Here is a 16803-nt window from a genome sequence, read left to right on the forward strand (position 1 = left end):
ATATTCTGAGAGATTTTTTGTTTTTATGAACAAATTACCTTTTTAAATTGTTTTTTGTCTTAAAATAATATTTCATTTTGATTATCAAAAAACCTCCGTTTTAGGAAACAAAATCTTTCTTTTCAGCTTTTGAAGAAAAAAGAATCTAATCCAAAGGGGCCAAAAGGTTAATATAAGAATAAAATTCAATATATACTAGGACTTTGACTATTCATTTGTCACGTTATACCGTTCTTGATTAAAAATAGCAAGATTTTATGACGAGCACCTTCTACGCTACTGGCAGTCTTCAATCTACATGCACAAAGCCACTTGGCCAATGTGACATAAAAATGTCCACCTCTTTTTTTAATTAATCGACGTATACATCTCTTCACAAGACTTCCTCAATTTGTTGGCCTCCAAATCAGTGGCGCACCAACACCAAATTGGAATTTGTAATTTTAAAATATACTATAGTAGTAATTTAACATGATATTGTAAATTTTAGTGCTGCATATTGCTTCTCAAGGATGGAGCTAGAGGGGCGAAATAGTTCATTTGAATCTTTTTCATTGGGAACTCATATGATATATATCAAGTTTTTTTTTTTTTAATATACATATAATAGATGATGAAACCTTGATAAAAATCCTCCATCTGTCATTGTTGCCTAGACTCAATGAAGAGACAATAATAAACTTGCATGAACACTTAGCAAGCCGGCCTTTACTTCATTAACAAATAAACTGCAATTGGAGTCTGATCTAACAGATTAATTAAAGAAGGCCTCCATTTCATATAGAATAAAAAAATGCAAAATACAAAATATTTTCACCTCTGATGATTGTTCCCAAATCCCAAGAGAGATTTAATGTTTGGAATCTTCTAAAGCAGAATCAACGAGAACATCAATAACAAACTAAAGACAAAACACAATATAAAGACGACTTCAAGGCTTCCTAAACTTTGACTTAGAATGACGCTATATTATAACCAATACAGGCTATACAGCTACTAAACTTTGATATGAAAATGGCACTTACATTAACCACCTAAAACAAATATTTTAAAAAAATTAATAAACGTAGGTTCCTAAACAAATTACATTCGTGGTTTACCTAAAACAAAAAAGAAGATACAAATGGATCACAAATATTCAAGACCATGAAGCCTCATATTCAATCTTCTAAGCCAAACAGAATGAAGTATCATGTGGAACACATCATATCTTTTTGGAGTCATATTAACTTCAAAATGCCTCCTCACTTGTTTACCTCTTCTTTGTAATCTTATATATTGCCTTGTAGAAATTCCAGACAGAATTTTCTTCAAGTTGGGAATTTGCTCGACAGGGACTTCAACAGAGAATGATTTCCAGTTCAAAACGTCGCTAAATGGTGGCACGTAATGGTCCTTAAGGAGGACGGGGACACATCCAGTGTAAAGTGCCTCAACCATCCGGGGACTAGCAACTTCATAACCACTAGGACAAAGGCAAAACTTGCTATTCCTTAGCATGCCATAGTACGAGACGCCTTTTGGTAGATACCGGTGGACTTGGATATCTTCGTCTTTGTTCTCCCAATGCTCTAGAAGTATCGGGCGTATAGGCCCGTGAAGCCCTCCAGCGAAGAAAGCCAAGATTGATCGACGTGATGGGGAAGGACCGCCTATCAGGCCATCCATCGTGCCTCCTGGAAGAAGGATCTCCGGGAAGGATACATCTCTAGAAGGCTTGAATCCTTCCGAGGTATTAGCATTGCATAACGCTCGGATTGAGTTCTTGTATAGATCCGGAACAGCCTTTGAAAGTTCAGGCCCCTACAAGATCGACGCATTTCGAAACAATCATTATTCTAGTAACAAAATTTTCTCCAGAACTGATACAAATAGTCAATAAAGTATAAGGATGTAAGTTTTACCCAATCATGGCAAGCGAGCATGAAGTGATCTGCGCCTAGGCTTCGATTCCAATAAAGATATTTTCCAGATACAAGATTAATGTAATCTTTAAGCGTCTGTTTCATCGGATTCCAATGTTCTTTGGAGTTTCTATCATATATGAAGTGAACTATTGCCGTCACACTGATAGGTAGGAAAAAGACCTGAGCTTTCTCGGGGTCTCTGGTCCGGAATTTGGTTGTCTCCATTTGATAAATGAAGTTCCCCTCCATCGCATATATGCTTTTGCACGGACCATTGTGAAAAATAGGCTGTTCTCCTTCTTCGTACACAAATACCTTGAATTGCTTTTCCATTTCCAAGTAACTCCTGAAGTTAGAACCAAATACATTAGCTTTCATAAATTTGCTTCAATTGGAATAGTCTCGAAAATTTAATCTGTAATGAATAGCAGACTAATTCGACTTTGTTTTGAAAATTATACACAACAACATACTTAGTGTATCAGCACGATTTAACATGACAAGGACGACGAATTCTTTCTATGCAAGAAGGCAGAATGAGAATATTCTAACAGAACTATTAAAAGTAAAACGACAATGACCAAACAAACTAGCACCAATCATGGCGAAGAATAGTATATTATTCCATTAACATGTCTACGGTCTACCTCAAGAGAATTATCTAAATCCATCTATCACGACGACAGACAAAATATAGGACAAAACGATTATATTGGACAGAGAAAAAATAGACTTCTCAAAGGTATCAATTAGATGACCAAAAAATGTCATGTCAAATTGATAATGCTCGAAAAACAGAGCCATACCTATGAAACGCTTTCGCATTCCAATACATTGGACCGGATGGAACATAGTCGGGGTCATCCGTTTGATTTCCAGATGTAGCAGCTTCTTTGATGGCGGCTCGAGCTTTCCCCAATCTGACTTCTAGCCTCTCCAAATTGCTAAAAATTTTCTTGATTTTAGGTTCAATTGGAAGAGCCTGAGTTTCATTCAAAGAAGGAAACTCATTTGGTTTCTCCAATGAAATGTTAAAACTTTCATCCTTCTGTATTACAACCTGCTTTAAAAAGATTCATTAGTATAATTCATCGATCAATCTTCGATTCAAAAAGGGAAGATCTGTCCATGGCGTTCGCAACAAAATTACCAAGTCACAAGACTTGAACAAACTAGATGATACATAAACGATAATTGGATAGTACATGCAAATTATTGCACACTAATGAGTACTAGAATTAATATTTGCTTTAAATTATGAAACCACTGCAAAATAAGTTTAAGTCAACAAAAATAGTCAACCTCTTTTCTTTTTCTTTTTTAATTAGAAAAAGTTAAAAGGTTTATAATGCAGTTTCTTCAAACCAGTTCAGTTAAATTCTATAGACCTATTATGCAGAAATTGAACTATTCAAAGGGGAAAAAATCTAGTCAAAATCTGCAGTGAGATTCTTATCGCTTTTTGCTCAATAATAACAACCAGTATGCTTCTAAAACATTAAAAATAGAAACAAAAAATGATTAAAAAAAAAGTTTTTTTTTTTTTACACATAGTCAATGCTTCATTATTCAATCTCCCTCTAAAAAATTATTATAATTAAGTGACCTTTTCGTTTCTACAGATAATCTTTTCATCTTCACTCCAAACAAATTTTACAAGATCAAGGGAAACTCTGATTTCGCTCTACTTTTTAAAAAGAAAATCATCACACACACGCAGAGTGAAACTAAAGAAAAGGTACATGCATAAAAAATCCCCACAGAATTCTTCTACAACTTTAAAAATATAAACAAAAATGTTCTTAAAAAAAACAACTAATTACAGATTACTCATATCTTCATTATTCTTTCTCCCTCAAAGATATTATTATAATTTAAGTAACCACCTTTTCATTTCTACTCTTAACAAATTTTACAAAATCAAGACTTCAATTTTAATCAAGGAATCTCTAATTTCAGAGTGAGCCTAAAGAAAAGGTACATGCATAAAGAAATCCCCACAAAATTCTTCTAACATTAAAAATTTAAAAACTTTTGTAAAAACTATATATATTCCTCTAAAACATTAAAAATTAGAAGAAAAAAAAAGAAAAAAAGAAAATCATCACACAAACACAGTAAAACTATAAAAAGGTACATGCATAAAGAAATCCCAACAAAATTCTTCTAACATAAAAAATAAAAAATAAAAAAAAATTAACAGAATATAACTTACTGGTTTTTGCTGATTTTCTTGAACTTGTTCTTCAGATTCTTGATCAGCTTCAGCAGTAAGTGGTGAAAAATTATTACTATTAATACTACTGTTAAAATTGTAATCTTCTAAAATAGCTTCTTCACGGTCAGCGCCGCCTTTGACCACCGCCACCGCCACCAACTCCGGTTGCTTGCCACCGGAATTATTTTTTCCTGTAAATTACAAAAATACCCTTTTAATAATTACCTCTAATTAATATCATCATTATCACTAGTAATAATTAATTCAAGTTCAAGATTTTGAATAATAACCTGAACCAAAAGGCCAACCTGGAGAAGAAAATGATAAAGAAGATGAATTCTTTGAATTCCCAAATGCGAAGAAAATAGAAACCAAAATAAATGGAACCATAATCCATAAAAGCCTTGTTGATGTTGATTTACACCATGATGAACATATCTTCATTTTACTAGACCCTTCCATCATTTTTTCACATGACCAAAAAAAAAAGATTACTAACTAGGAAACTAGTACTAGTACTGATACTAATAATTTCAATCTTCTAATAAATGGTGAAATTATATAGTATGTGTGTATTTATTTTCTTGGGGAGAAGTGAAGGGGAAGAGAGATGGTTTTTGTTTAAGGAGTGGAGTAATTGGTGAGAAATGGTTGCAATATTCTGCCAAGCGTCTCATAATCTAAGCCTTCATTTTCATGCAAAAATAACTCATTTTTTTCTTTCTTTTTAGCTTCTTTGTCATTCCCACTTTTGTCCTTTCCCTATTTATTTCCAGAAAATAATGCACACTAATGGGCTTTTTTGTTTTTATTTTGTATTTTTAACAAATTTCCAAACTCATCACCGTCCCCTGCTAATTGTACAACATCTGGCTACTCTCTCCAAAACTTTATTATTAAGGGGTCGTTTTGGTATAGCGGATAAGCAAAAATAGTTCCGGGATAAAAATTTAGTACCGCCTTATCCCACGTTTGATTAGAATAAAATCCCGGGATTAGTTATCCCGGGATTAAGTGTTATTTTTATCCACATTGACGGTGGAATAACACTCCCGGGATAACTAATCCCTGAATAACTTGTTTTCTAACCAAACGAGCCCTAAAGTTTTAAGTTATATTTATGGACGGCATAAGAATTATTTATATAATTTTGTTATTTAAGGTAAGTGTGTGTTGGATTTGATATCCTTTCTTCATCCCTTTTTGGATGTCAATGGAAGGTTAGCAGAATGTATTGTGTCAACTGCTATGTGCTAAAAAATTGCATAGAAACTCTTTTAGTAATCTAGAAGAAATGATAAGTAATCTGTTACTATAACAAGTTAATATGTACACAATCTGGTCAAAATTTACTATGTAACTATAAATAAATCTTTTAATAAACATTAATGATTAAATATTGATAAAAATAATAGTTAACCTATTGTTATTGCATCACATGTTAAAAGTTACTTACGGTGTCAAAGAATCTTTACAATATTAATAAATCTAAATTCATCCTTATAATACGTGTCCGTATTAATTTGCACAAATCTCGACTAATCTATTGAATTAACCAAATATCTGTTATTTTCTATCAACTCAAATATTAGTTCATCTTCTCTATCAAAATATAAACAAATAAGAAAGAAATTAACTATTTTACTCTCTTAAATTCACGTGATTTGATACATTTGAGGTGGCTATTGAATAGAGAGGTTAGTGAAGGGATGAACGTCAAGTTATTTAATGAGTAGGACTTTTTTGAATTTTTGAAAAATGGCATTAAGTTAATGGAGGTAATTAATAGTTTTTTTTTTTTTTTGGAAATTGAAATATGTAATGAGATCTCCATAACTGCCTTTTGTTGTCATTATTATGTTATGGTAAGGAATTTATTTAGGATAGTCTACTCCCATGACTAGGAAAGTAGTTTTCAAGATTCTCAATGAAACTCAATTGTCAAAGTAAGAAAAGTTCAACTACTAAAATATAGGACATGCATCATGGCTTTTTCGTTATTGACTTTTCTGTTTTCCTTTTTCGTACAAGGTTGCTTATTCACGGTTTGGTTAAAAATTGATCTACACCGCAAATAAAATCAAATCGATTAAATAAATCGATAGTTGTTTGGTTTTGGTTTAAATTTTAAAAAATCGAAAATATTTGATTTGGTTTGGTTTTATTAAAAACAAACCGAAGAAAAAAAGAACCAAACCGACCAAATAATATACACAATTTTTACAATTACTAGTAAGTGATATCGATGACAAAAATAGTAGATCACATGAGGAACACTGGTTTTAAAGCATTTTTGTGATTTGTCTTAAAGTGAGATATATGATGGTATGTCATCACTAGATGCATAATTTAGAATGTTTCGTTTTTCTAATTTTTTGTCTACATATATTATTGTTTTATTAAAATTCAAAATGTTAGAAAAATAAAATTAAAACTAAATAGATCAATGAAAGAAGAATCGAAAGAGAAATAATTGAGATGGATCTTATACCTGTATCGATTAACTATATATGTATTGGTCTAATAAAAAAAAAATTCATGCAATTTCTAGAGCATATGACGATAATAGTAGGGCAGAAAACCATAAATTTAGTAACAATATATTAATCTTGATAAATAATTTTAAGTGCTTTGTTTATTTTTTCATCAATTTTTTTAATTTCTATTAGGCTAATGAACTTTATAGTTTATACCTTAAGCCCATTTCTTAAAAGAAATTCATAAATCCAAACCCATTTATTCAAAGAAACAACTATGAGATTTACCTAAATAAAGTTGTATTTCTTATAAACTTTATTCACTTGATTAGAGCTTATAGATCTTAAGACATTTTCTCCATAATCCAAAAAAAATATAGCTCCCACAATAAAAGGGTAATAACTGATAATAAGTTGAAAAGGGTTGGAAAAGTCTTTCTTAGTCGTAGGAAAAAAATGGAAAAGAGAAAAATCATTAGGTTTCTTAAAAACCGAAAACCGATGCAAACTGAACTGAATCGACAACAACCAAACTGATGAATATGTATTATGTTTGGTTTGATTTGATTTTAATAATTAAAAACTGACTAAATTAATTTAATTTTGGTTCCATTCAAAAACCGACCCATGAGTACCTCTAAAGGTTACGCCGCCATTTTATGTCCTCTATTTATGATACTACTTTTACTTTTTAAATCTCTCCAAAATTCGGTACGTTTTTCTAAGAAGAGAATTTATAGGACATAATAATGTAATCAATTAAAATGAAATAAAGAAAGATGAAGAAACATGTACTCCTAATTACTTGTTGGGTGACCTGTAACGTAATACGCTTAAGGGTTTAAAAAAATAGAGAAAACGAAAAGGGTAGCGTGAATTTGGCTTTGTAATTCCGGGATATTAATTGTATTCATTCAAATAAGAAAGTATTTCATATTACTTGAACTTTGCTTTGGCTTTTTAAAGAGATGATATCATGTTTATTTAAAAGGGAATAGGTGTGTCAGTTATAATTGATAAAATCACAAATTCGATTAATTTGATTGAGGATAGATTAGTCAATAATAAAAATGAATATTAATTACTTTATTTTTGGGAGAGTAGCACTTTTGATATCTTAGATATCGATAAATTCTTATTTTAATCCTTGTGATATAGGACATGATACATTTACCTTCAATCAATTTGATGTATGTTTTTGGTGTCTTTATGTTGGAAATATGTTCTTTTTAGAAGTGTGTTACTCTTAAAAAAAAAAAAAAAAGTGGAGTAACAATTCGAGTTTAACATAAACAATTAAACAGAGAAACGATTAATCATTTTGAAAAATTTATGAATATTCATAAGCAAAACAATTAAAAGTGTACATTTTAAGTAAGTACTGAAAGTTACATATATTTAGTCAGACATAATGAAGACTAAAATTAAGATTTACCAACATTAAGGAACGAAAAACTTTACTGCTAACTCTTTAATTGTTTTTCTCTTTTCGTTTGTTTTATTGCAAGGTTATGACCTTATTGGAATAGTTGTAGAAGATATAAATGAGGTCTTTATCACGATATAATTCCATTCTCGTATTAAATTATTGCTTTCAAAGATTTCGAATATAATATTTTGTTAAAAATTATACGTCATCTGATTATAATATTTAAACAAAAACAATCACTAGAAGTACAATGAAGACTTGTATTAATGAATGAATTGGAGGTATTATTCAGTTCAACACAGTGGCGGAGTCAGGAATTAGGCGAAGAGTGTGCAAATTTTCTTCTCATTTATATTAAGGGTGTGCAAAATTAAATATATACTCATAATAATAATTATTTAACCTATATATACAGTATAATTTTCCTGCAAAGGGTGTGCACATGACCACCCTTCGCCTAAGGTAGCTCCGCCCGTGGTTCAGCACATCTATGGGAAGGCAAATCCTCCTCCAGACTTTTTGTCATTAAGCTTTTTATAGTACAGATTAATTAAATGAGCTTCAAAATGAAATTTTGATGAATAGGCTCTTTATTTAGTGTTTTTTATTATTTGCTACCTTCAGAAGAATGAAGCATGTCTACATTTTACGAGTGTTAAATAATTTTGCTGAAAAGTAATTAACTATCTCGTTTCATAGGTAAATCTATATAAAATATTTGAAAATACGATTTCACGACTGTCCATCCGTAACTTTTATCATGTAAATATTACCAACAAACAATTCCCTTATTGACGAGGGGTCGATTCTCGCGATTTAATTCCCTTCTTCATTTACCTGTCTCTACCTTCTATGTAATTAAAAAATTATGATTTATTAAAATTAGGAAGATTCCAACCTTAACATGCCTTTTTCACTTTATACCTTTGCTCTCTAAATGAATATATTCATGCCGGCTTGCTTTCTTTTAGGCCGTTGAGTAATAGATATATTTATTTGCTTAATAAGGTTTCATAGGAGACCTTTAATATATTATAATACGTTATTTACATTATCTTTTAGATGGATCAGATAATTGACTTGCTCTAGAGCATAAAAGGTTACTGTGTTATAACTTATAATACGTAATTATCTACGCTATTTTTCGAGTGATCGAACTATTGCTCTAAACCATAGAAATTAATTATAGTCAATTTACTTCATAATTCAAACAAGAAAAGATGTAATAAGAAAATAAATTAGTTGATTTTAAAGTCTTCAATATTAGGAAAATAATTAAATGACTATTTTATCTAGTGAGAAATCAATTTTAGAGTGTAAAAAAGATGAACAACATTTCGCTAAGTTCTTTCATATTTTAGTATACGTACCTCGCAATTAGTTTCAAGTTGACATTTAAATGAATAACTTAAACAAAAAATTCACCTTTTCTTCTTCTTCTTCTTCTTCTTCCAATTAAGTACAAAAACTCACTAATCATAAACCAACCTCCAAGGCAACTTCCTTTATAGCTTATGGCTTTGCAACACCCTATTCTTCAACATCTGCTGAAGATGAGCCTTTAAAACCAAAAAAACAATAATAAATAATGATTCAGGTAAGTCTATTGTCGTCATCTTTTCAAGTCCGATTAATTTTCCCAACATTTCAAAAATATATATTCATATAAGGAGAAATTCTATTCAGTTTAAAGTCTTAAATATTAGAATTTTTCATATAAATAAAATAAGGAAAAATTTAATAACTAACATTTTAGTTAATCTCAAAATCCTGAATATTAGGAAAATTAATTAAATTATAACTCTGTCAAATGTGAAATCTATTGTTAAAAATAAAAAAGGTGAACCATTAGCTAAGACAATGGTAGGATAAATGATATTTGTTTACTCTTAACCATAGGTCTTAAGTTGAACGTTGAAAAATATTTTTTGCTACTACACAACAATAAATAGAATTAATCTTTGATAGACAATGCATGATGAAAGGAAGTTAAATTACCGTAGAAGAATGATATTTTGTGCGTGATGCAACGCAGTGATGCGTGGATTCAAATGACTCCAAAACTTCAATTGGAAGATTGATTGGTACCGAAAGTGTATAGAATTTATATAAGTAGGATAAATCAACATGTATATCTGCAAATATAATTGAAAAAAAAAAAGATTTAATGATCGAATCACCTATGCAGATCCAAAAATAAACTATTAATTCTACTTACTTTCGTCTCCATTATTTTTTGCCGCAAAATAGATTCAATCAAAACTGAAAATAATAACAATGACAATTAAAAAAAAATACCAAACGAAATCAAAAACTTGCAATGGAAGCAGCACTACGTGTGATAAATCTTCCCAATATAATTTTTTTTCTTTTGCTTTGTGTGGACTAATGACTTTGCCAATTGGACATGATGTTCCCCAACCACACAAAAACGAAGTGAAACAAAACTTACGTATTAAAGCGTCGGCTAACTCATGTTAGTTCACTATTAGCTAGGTTCTTTTTGTAGATGCCTTCTTCTAACCTAAGTAAGTTTTTATTTAGATTTAAAATTTAATTTTTTAAATTAATTTTAAAATTTTAAATATTAGAAAAATAGTAAATGACAGTTTTGTCTATTGCAGAGTTTCAATCAATATTTTTAAAACTCTTCATGCTTTTAATATAATATATAAATTTTTCGAGTAATCGAACTATTGCTCTAAGCATAGAAATTCGTTGTGGTCTACTTAATCATCAACAAAAATAGTAGTGAATTATCAATAACAAATTTTATAACTCACGTAAGATGTGCTTTTATTACTGCATTAATAACACGCAAGATAATCAATCCGCCAAATTGGACCAGAATATTCAATAGTTGTAAATCATAATCACGTCAATTTTGTAACAAGTCATATCAAAGGTAATCTTAATCAAATAATTCAAAATAGTCATATATATACACTTCTTTTTCATTTTCATTAAAAGCCAAAAAGAGACGTCTCTCATAAGTATTTTATTTAATTCCTTAACATTCGAACTATATCTATGGATATAATAAAACACGTCTCTCATAAGTATTTTATTTAATTCCTTAACATTCGAACTATATCTATGGATATAACAAAACAAAAACGCCCGAGGGAATAAATTCTTACAGAAACATCCACATTGCGTGTCAACTATTGCCACCTCTCACTTGCAAAACTTAAAAAATATCAGATTTGTTTTCAAAAATTTCAGATAACCAAGAAAAGTGAGATGAATCAGCTGCTTTCTTTATTACTGGCTCTTACGTCTTTATTTTGCTTTATTTATACGTTTTCTGTCAGCACTAAAGACAGGAAAAATAATTGAAATTTTAAATAATAAATCTCAACTCGACAAATATTACCCACTAGAAAAGCATTATCACTTGCCTGAATTCCGATTATTTTCTTGTAAAAAAGTTCAAGTAAACTCCTTTGAATTGAAGTATGAAGTATTTGATTTGTCTTTTTTTCTTTTTCTTCTTCTATTCGTAATTCGATACCTGCATTAAATGTCGATTAAATTCGAGCGTGAGTTGAAAAGTCACATTGTAGAATAAAATGTTTCCTAACAAAACGACTTTATACCCAAAAATCTTTGACATTTGATTAAAGATAAAGGAGTATTTACTATTTCACCATAACCTTGTTGGTAAAAAGAAGGTCAAAATATATTCTAATGTGTCTTCCACCGTATTAGGCTATCACCTAAATCAGACTCATCTTCTCACGGTGAAAATTCATAAGCGAGGGATATATTTGAAACAAGAAATAACAATAGGTGTGAGTAAATTACATGCACTAGCATATTAAATAGTAAGCTAAATTATTACACAAATTGCATCTCCGTTTATGTCATTATTTAGCTTTTATAATATTGTTCGGTTAGTGTTGTGAGAATTTTGGACAATCGTTCAAATAAAAAATTAATTATCAACTTTATGCGATATATGATATTAGTTTAAGTACACGTGCCCTCGACCTACTACCTTTAAGCGCAACTTGCATTTGAAAATATTTTGCAATTCACACCATAACAAATTAATTATCACTTATAGGTAAGATGTTAAGCTGATGGAGTACAAAAGGAATTATCAAACGTTTACACTTTACACCAATTGTGTATAATGATAGGAGGAGTAAAAAGGAAGATTTTGTTAAAATATTTAATCAACTAATGGTCAAGGACACAAAAGATAGTTCTCGAGTGTTTTATAATTTTAATTATTTGAATCAACATCTTGTGGTAAATTTGACACATGTTATGAAAGAATCAAAATAAGAGAGTTGAGGACCCTAAAGTAATATCTCGAATTTTAGGGACGAAAATCTTGCAATCAACGTGAATTTGCATGGCTCTGCAATTTTCCCAAGATTCATTCAACAAGTTGAGTCTAACGAAATTGATAAAATGGCCAAAATTGACCAAATGTTTCCCTCAGTTGTACGCTGAGTTTCACTTTATCTTACATTACATTTTATTAAAAGAACAATATTGAGACACGAGGTTTATAAAATTATATGGTTAACGTCTTTGCATACACCCTAGCCTCTTCGAATTCCACTTATGAGTTACACTGAGTATGCTGTTGTTGTTGTGATTCAAAGGAGCTTACTTTTAATTTCACGTGACACTTTCATTTTTTGCTTTTTATCAATGTTTCAGAAGACTAATTTTGTAACTCGATTTCAGACTCGTCCCAATGCGAGGCAGATATATTCCTTGCTATAACTGTAATTTGTTGGCGATAATTCCTTTGTGGAACTAACGAGAGATTAAATCATCTTTAGTAAATAATCCTCCAGTATTGTCAATGCATATGTTGAATCAAGCCATTTTTTAGTTTAAATTTTTATTTTTAACTCATGTATTTTATTTATTTTACTGATCTCCAGTGAAAAAGGTCATATAACTAAATTTGTAAATAGATAATTCTCAATAAATGAATATGGGTCATTCGCGCGATTGCCCCTATCTTGAGGTGGTCTTAAATTTTTGCCCTTCGATACTTTAAGTAATAAAAAGTTGGCCGAAAATACCCCTAACATTCTGGGTTTGAATCCCAGCAGAGTTTAAAAAAAAAAAAAAAAATCTCAAGGCAAGGTTTCATAGCTAACTATGCCTATTCGGGCAAAATTACATAGAAAGCATGCCTGGTCCGGCATAATTCTGTAGAGATTAAGTTATCCTACAGTGTGACATAATTTCTATGTAAAATATGCCTTGTCCGGCACAATTCTGTAGAAATTAATTTATCCTATAGAACTACGCCTTAAGGCATAACTTTACCCCCGAATAGGCATGATTTCTACGAAAACATTGTCTTGTGATTTTTTTTTTTAATTTTTTTTTGCTTTGCCGGGGTTCATGCCCAAAATATCTAATTTCATAGACCAACGAATAAGGGTACTTTGGCTCACAAATTTTCATTAAATGAGAATTAGAGGCAAAATTAAAGACCAGCGATTTGAAAGACAAAAATTAAAGACCAGTCCGTATGAAGCACAATCCGCGCAAAAAAATGAACGGAAAAGGGTCAAAATTACCCTTGAACTTTGAGAAATAGTTCATTCATACCCTTCGTTATACTATAAGACCAATTATACCCTTACCGTTATACTATATGATCAATTATTCCCTTATGTCTAACGGATGCCACGTGGCATCATCCCAGGCCTTCAAAATTATTTTCCCCTCAAATTATTATTTACCCACTATAATAACCCAACCCGACCCGAATTCATTTTTTTCAGCCAAAAATATACGAACCCAACTGTGCAAAAGATGAATCCGGGTCGGGTTAGGTTATTATACGGCCTGGGATGATTTCAACAAAATAAAATTACAATTTCCTAATTTCCCAAAATTCAGATTTCTAATAATTCAATCAATAATCAACATCTTCTTGTTGTTTATTCCTTCTAACAACAAGAGCAAAATAACCAAGAACAACACAAAGAGCAGCAACAACATTCCATTATTTAATCAAAACCTTAACCACAAATCCAATAATATCACCTGTCAATTTCTTTCCTTCCAACACCAAATCCCTTATATTTTTACCAGCAAATGTTAACAAAACCAAAATAGTAATCCAAGTCACGAAAGTAGCTGGTACTGCAACAGCTAAAGCTGCAACCATTGATAGAACACCAAAAGCTAAACCTAATAACACAAATGTATATAAAGCAGGCCAACTAGAAAAAACAGAGTTTGTGGGGTTTAAGGAATTTGAGGTTCTTGTTGTTGTTTTGTTTCTGCCATTTTGAATGTTTTTTTTTTTTGGGTATGATTTGGTTAGCTTTTTGGATTTTGATCAAAACCCAATGGGTCCGTATATTTTTGGCTGAAAAAAATGAATCCGGGTCGGATTGAGTTATTATAGCGGGTAAATAATAATTTGAGGGGAAAATAATTTTGAAGGCCTGGGATGATGCCGCGTGGCATCCGTTAAACATAAGGGTATGATTGATCCCATAGTATAACAGTAATGGTATAATTGACCTTATAGTATAACGAAGGGTATGAATAAACTATTTTTCAAAGTTCAGGAGTAATTTTGGCCCTTTTCTGAAAAATGAAATGAATATCATAAATTGGGCCTTTTCCAGGCGTATGTGATTGGGCTGTTGGTTTCTCTAAATTGGGCCATAAACAACGTCAAAGCCTGCTGCAAAAATGTTTCTTCACTGGTTAAGATTGCTGTGCCATCACCACGAGTGATGCTTAAATACAGAAGAAAAAGAAGAATCAACTAAGATATTCAACACTCCTACTAATGTTTTTGTCTATAATTTTATGCAAATGTATGAACTTCGCATTATGATTCTCTAGTGATTATTCATGATTTCTAACTCAGATTGTATTCTACTTTATCTAAAGATAAAAAAGGAGAACAGAAAATCCATTTGATATACACGAACATAGAGAAGAAATTATAACAAACAAATTTACCATAGCAATGATTTCTAACGAGAAATGTAATAATACATAAGTTCCCAAAGGAGTTGCTGAAAAACGAATAAGCTATGTAAAGGTTCATCCTTGTCTCCTCTAATGTTTTAGGTATTAGACATCAGGAAATTAGTCATGTTATTTTGGCTATAATTGCAACCTATCTAGTAGTGTCGCCATCATAAAATTCCCTTTTAAGATATAGTAAAGAATTTGAGTTAGGTTCAAGAGATGCCCAAAGTTATACCAATTGATTGAAAGAGTAGAGTTTATTTTTAAGATCAAAAGGTATAATTTCTTTTAAGATACATAATCTACCAATATTGTTAAGGTAAATGTCTAGTTTATTTTTAAACTTTGTGAATTTCGAATTTATTCTCAATTAATAACTGGGTAAAATATACTGCTATTGTTATAAGATTGGTTCAAACATAACCTTATTTACTAATGACAGAAGTTTTCTAACACATGTGATTTATTTACAAAGGAAAATAGTCAAAATGTGCTCTTCAACTATATAAAATGGTTCAAAATATTAAAATCGAACTAGTAAAGATGTCTATTAGATTGTTCGGCCTAATTTAAACCGTATTAAAAAATGTCTATTAGATTGTTTGGCCTAATTTAAACCGTATTACAGTCAATTTTTTCTATAATTGCTATTCGTTATAATTACATTTCACTATAATGACCCGATTTTCTCCGAAACCGATTTTTAATGTTATATGTTATTTTTCTATAACAACATTCTACTTATAACAGCATTGATATGCATTATAGCGGTACACTCTTTGTAAAATACCTCTCTATGACAACCATACTCAAACATTGTGTAATAACATTTTATAAGAAATATATTATGTATAAAAATAGAAAGCCATTGTTAAGAGTCAACTATTACTTGGGGTGAGATAGACGAGTTACATGTTAAGTTCTTAGACAATCTTCAAGGGAGTATTGAATTCCCTTTTGCTTAAAGTTTGAACAAAATTCTTCGTCAATTCAAGCGTTATATTATCACTACGAGACTGAAATTTATGAAACAACTTACAATTATAGAATTCATTCGTCAAACTTGAGATATTTAAATTCTCAATTAATTTTAAATGCATATGTTCCTTAGATTTTAACTCTTTATCAGTATGGTACAACTAGTTTTCGATTTATTACTAATTTATTAGTCTTTTCAATTTTTAATTAATGAGATATGAAAATCAATTGAGAGTAAAATTAATAAGTATATTGTTTTCGTTTATATGTCATATAAAAAGTATAGAAAAGTAATTATTTTTATATTTTTATTTATAATAGCTAAATAAAATTTAAATTTTAAATATCAATATACATATATAACAACAACTTATTATAATAGTGATGAAATTTTCGGAGAAAAGCTTATTACAGAGAGGTTCTGATTGTATTAGAGTTTAAGTCGTGTAGTGTTCTATCAAAAAAGTTAAGAAAAAGAGAAGATGCCACTAGCATTATTGAAAGGCCTATTTCCCACTTTCCCCCCTCTTCTTTTGATTTGACCACCTGTAAAATACACTTAACTTCCATTTAGTTTTCATATCCGTCTGTTTCAATTTATTTGAACTTATTTTTTTAATTTGTATTAAAATAAATGATCTCTTTCCTAATTTAGAAATAAATTTACTTTATGAATGATTTATAGCCACACAAATTTTCAAGACTTATTTTGAACTATAAAATTTTAAAGTCTTTCCTCCTTTTTAAATATCGTACTCAATCAAACGGATTCATATAAATTGAAGCGGAGGGAGTATAAGCTTCCAATCAGTTACG

The 16803-nt window shown here is 30.3% G+C and overlaps 1 protein-coding gene across 3 annotated transcripts; it reads right to left on the reverse strand.

The window, feature by feature from the left end:
* Window positions 1-754: 754 nt before the first annotated feature.
* Window positions 755-4868, reverse strand: LOC132629937 (probable glycosyltransferase At5g03795). 3 transcript variants are annotated; one of them, XM_060345366.1, is made up of 5 exons: window positions 4434-4868; window positions 4123-4316; window positions 2714-2970; window positions 1905-2253; window positions 755-1803 (listed from the first exon to the last, which is right to left on the reverse strand). In XM_060345366.1, exons 1-5 carry the CDS (start codon window positions 4588-4590, stop codon window positions 1129-1131), a joined length of 1632 nt encoding a protein of 543 aa, XP_060201349.1. In that variant the 5' UTR covers window positions 4591-4868; the 3' UTR covers window positions 755-1128. The 3 variants fall into 3 exon arrangements, with proteins under 3 accessions (XP_060201349.1, XP_060201346.1, XP_060201348.1); XM_060345363.1 differs by having other exon boundaries at window positions 4416-4868; XM_060345365.1 differs by having other exon boundaries at window positions 2714-2967; window positions 4416-4866.
* Window positions 4869-16803: the final 11935 nt, after the last annotated feature.

This window comes from Lycium barbarum, chromosome 3 (assembly GCF_019175385.1).
Source record: "Lycium barbarum isolate Lr01 chromosome 3, ASM1917538v2, whole genome shotgun sequence".
NCBI classification, from domain to species: Eukaryota; Viridiplantae; Streptophyta; class Magnoliopsida; order Solanales; family Solanaceae; genus Lycium; species Lycium barbarum.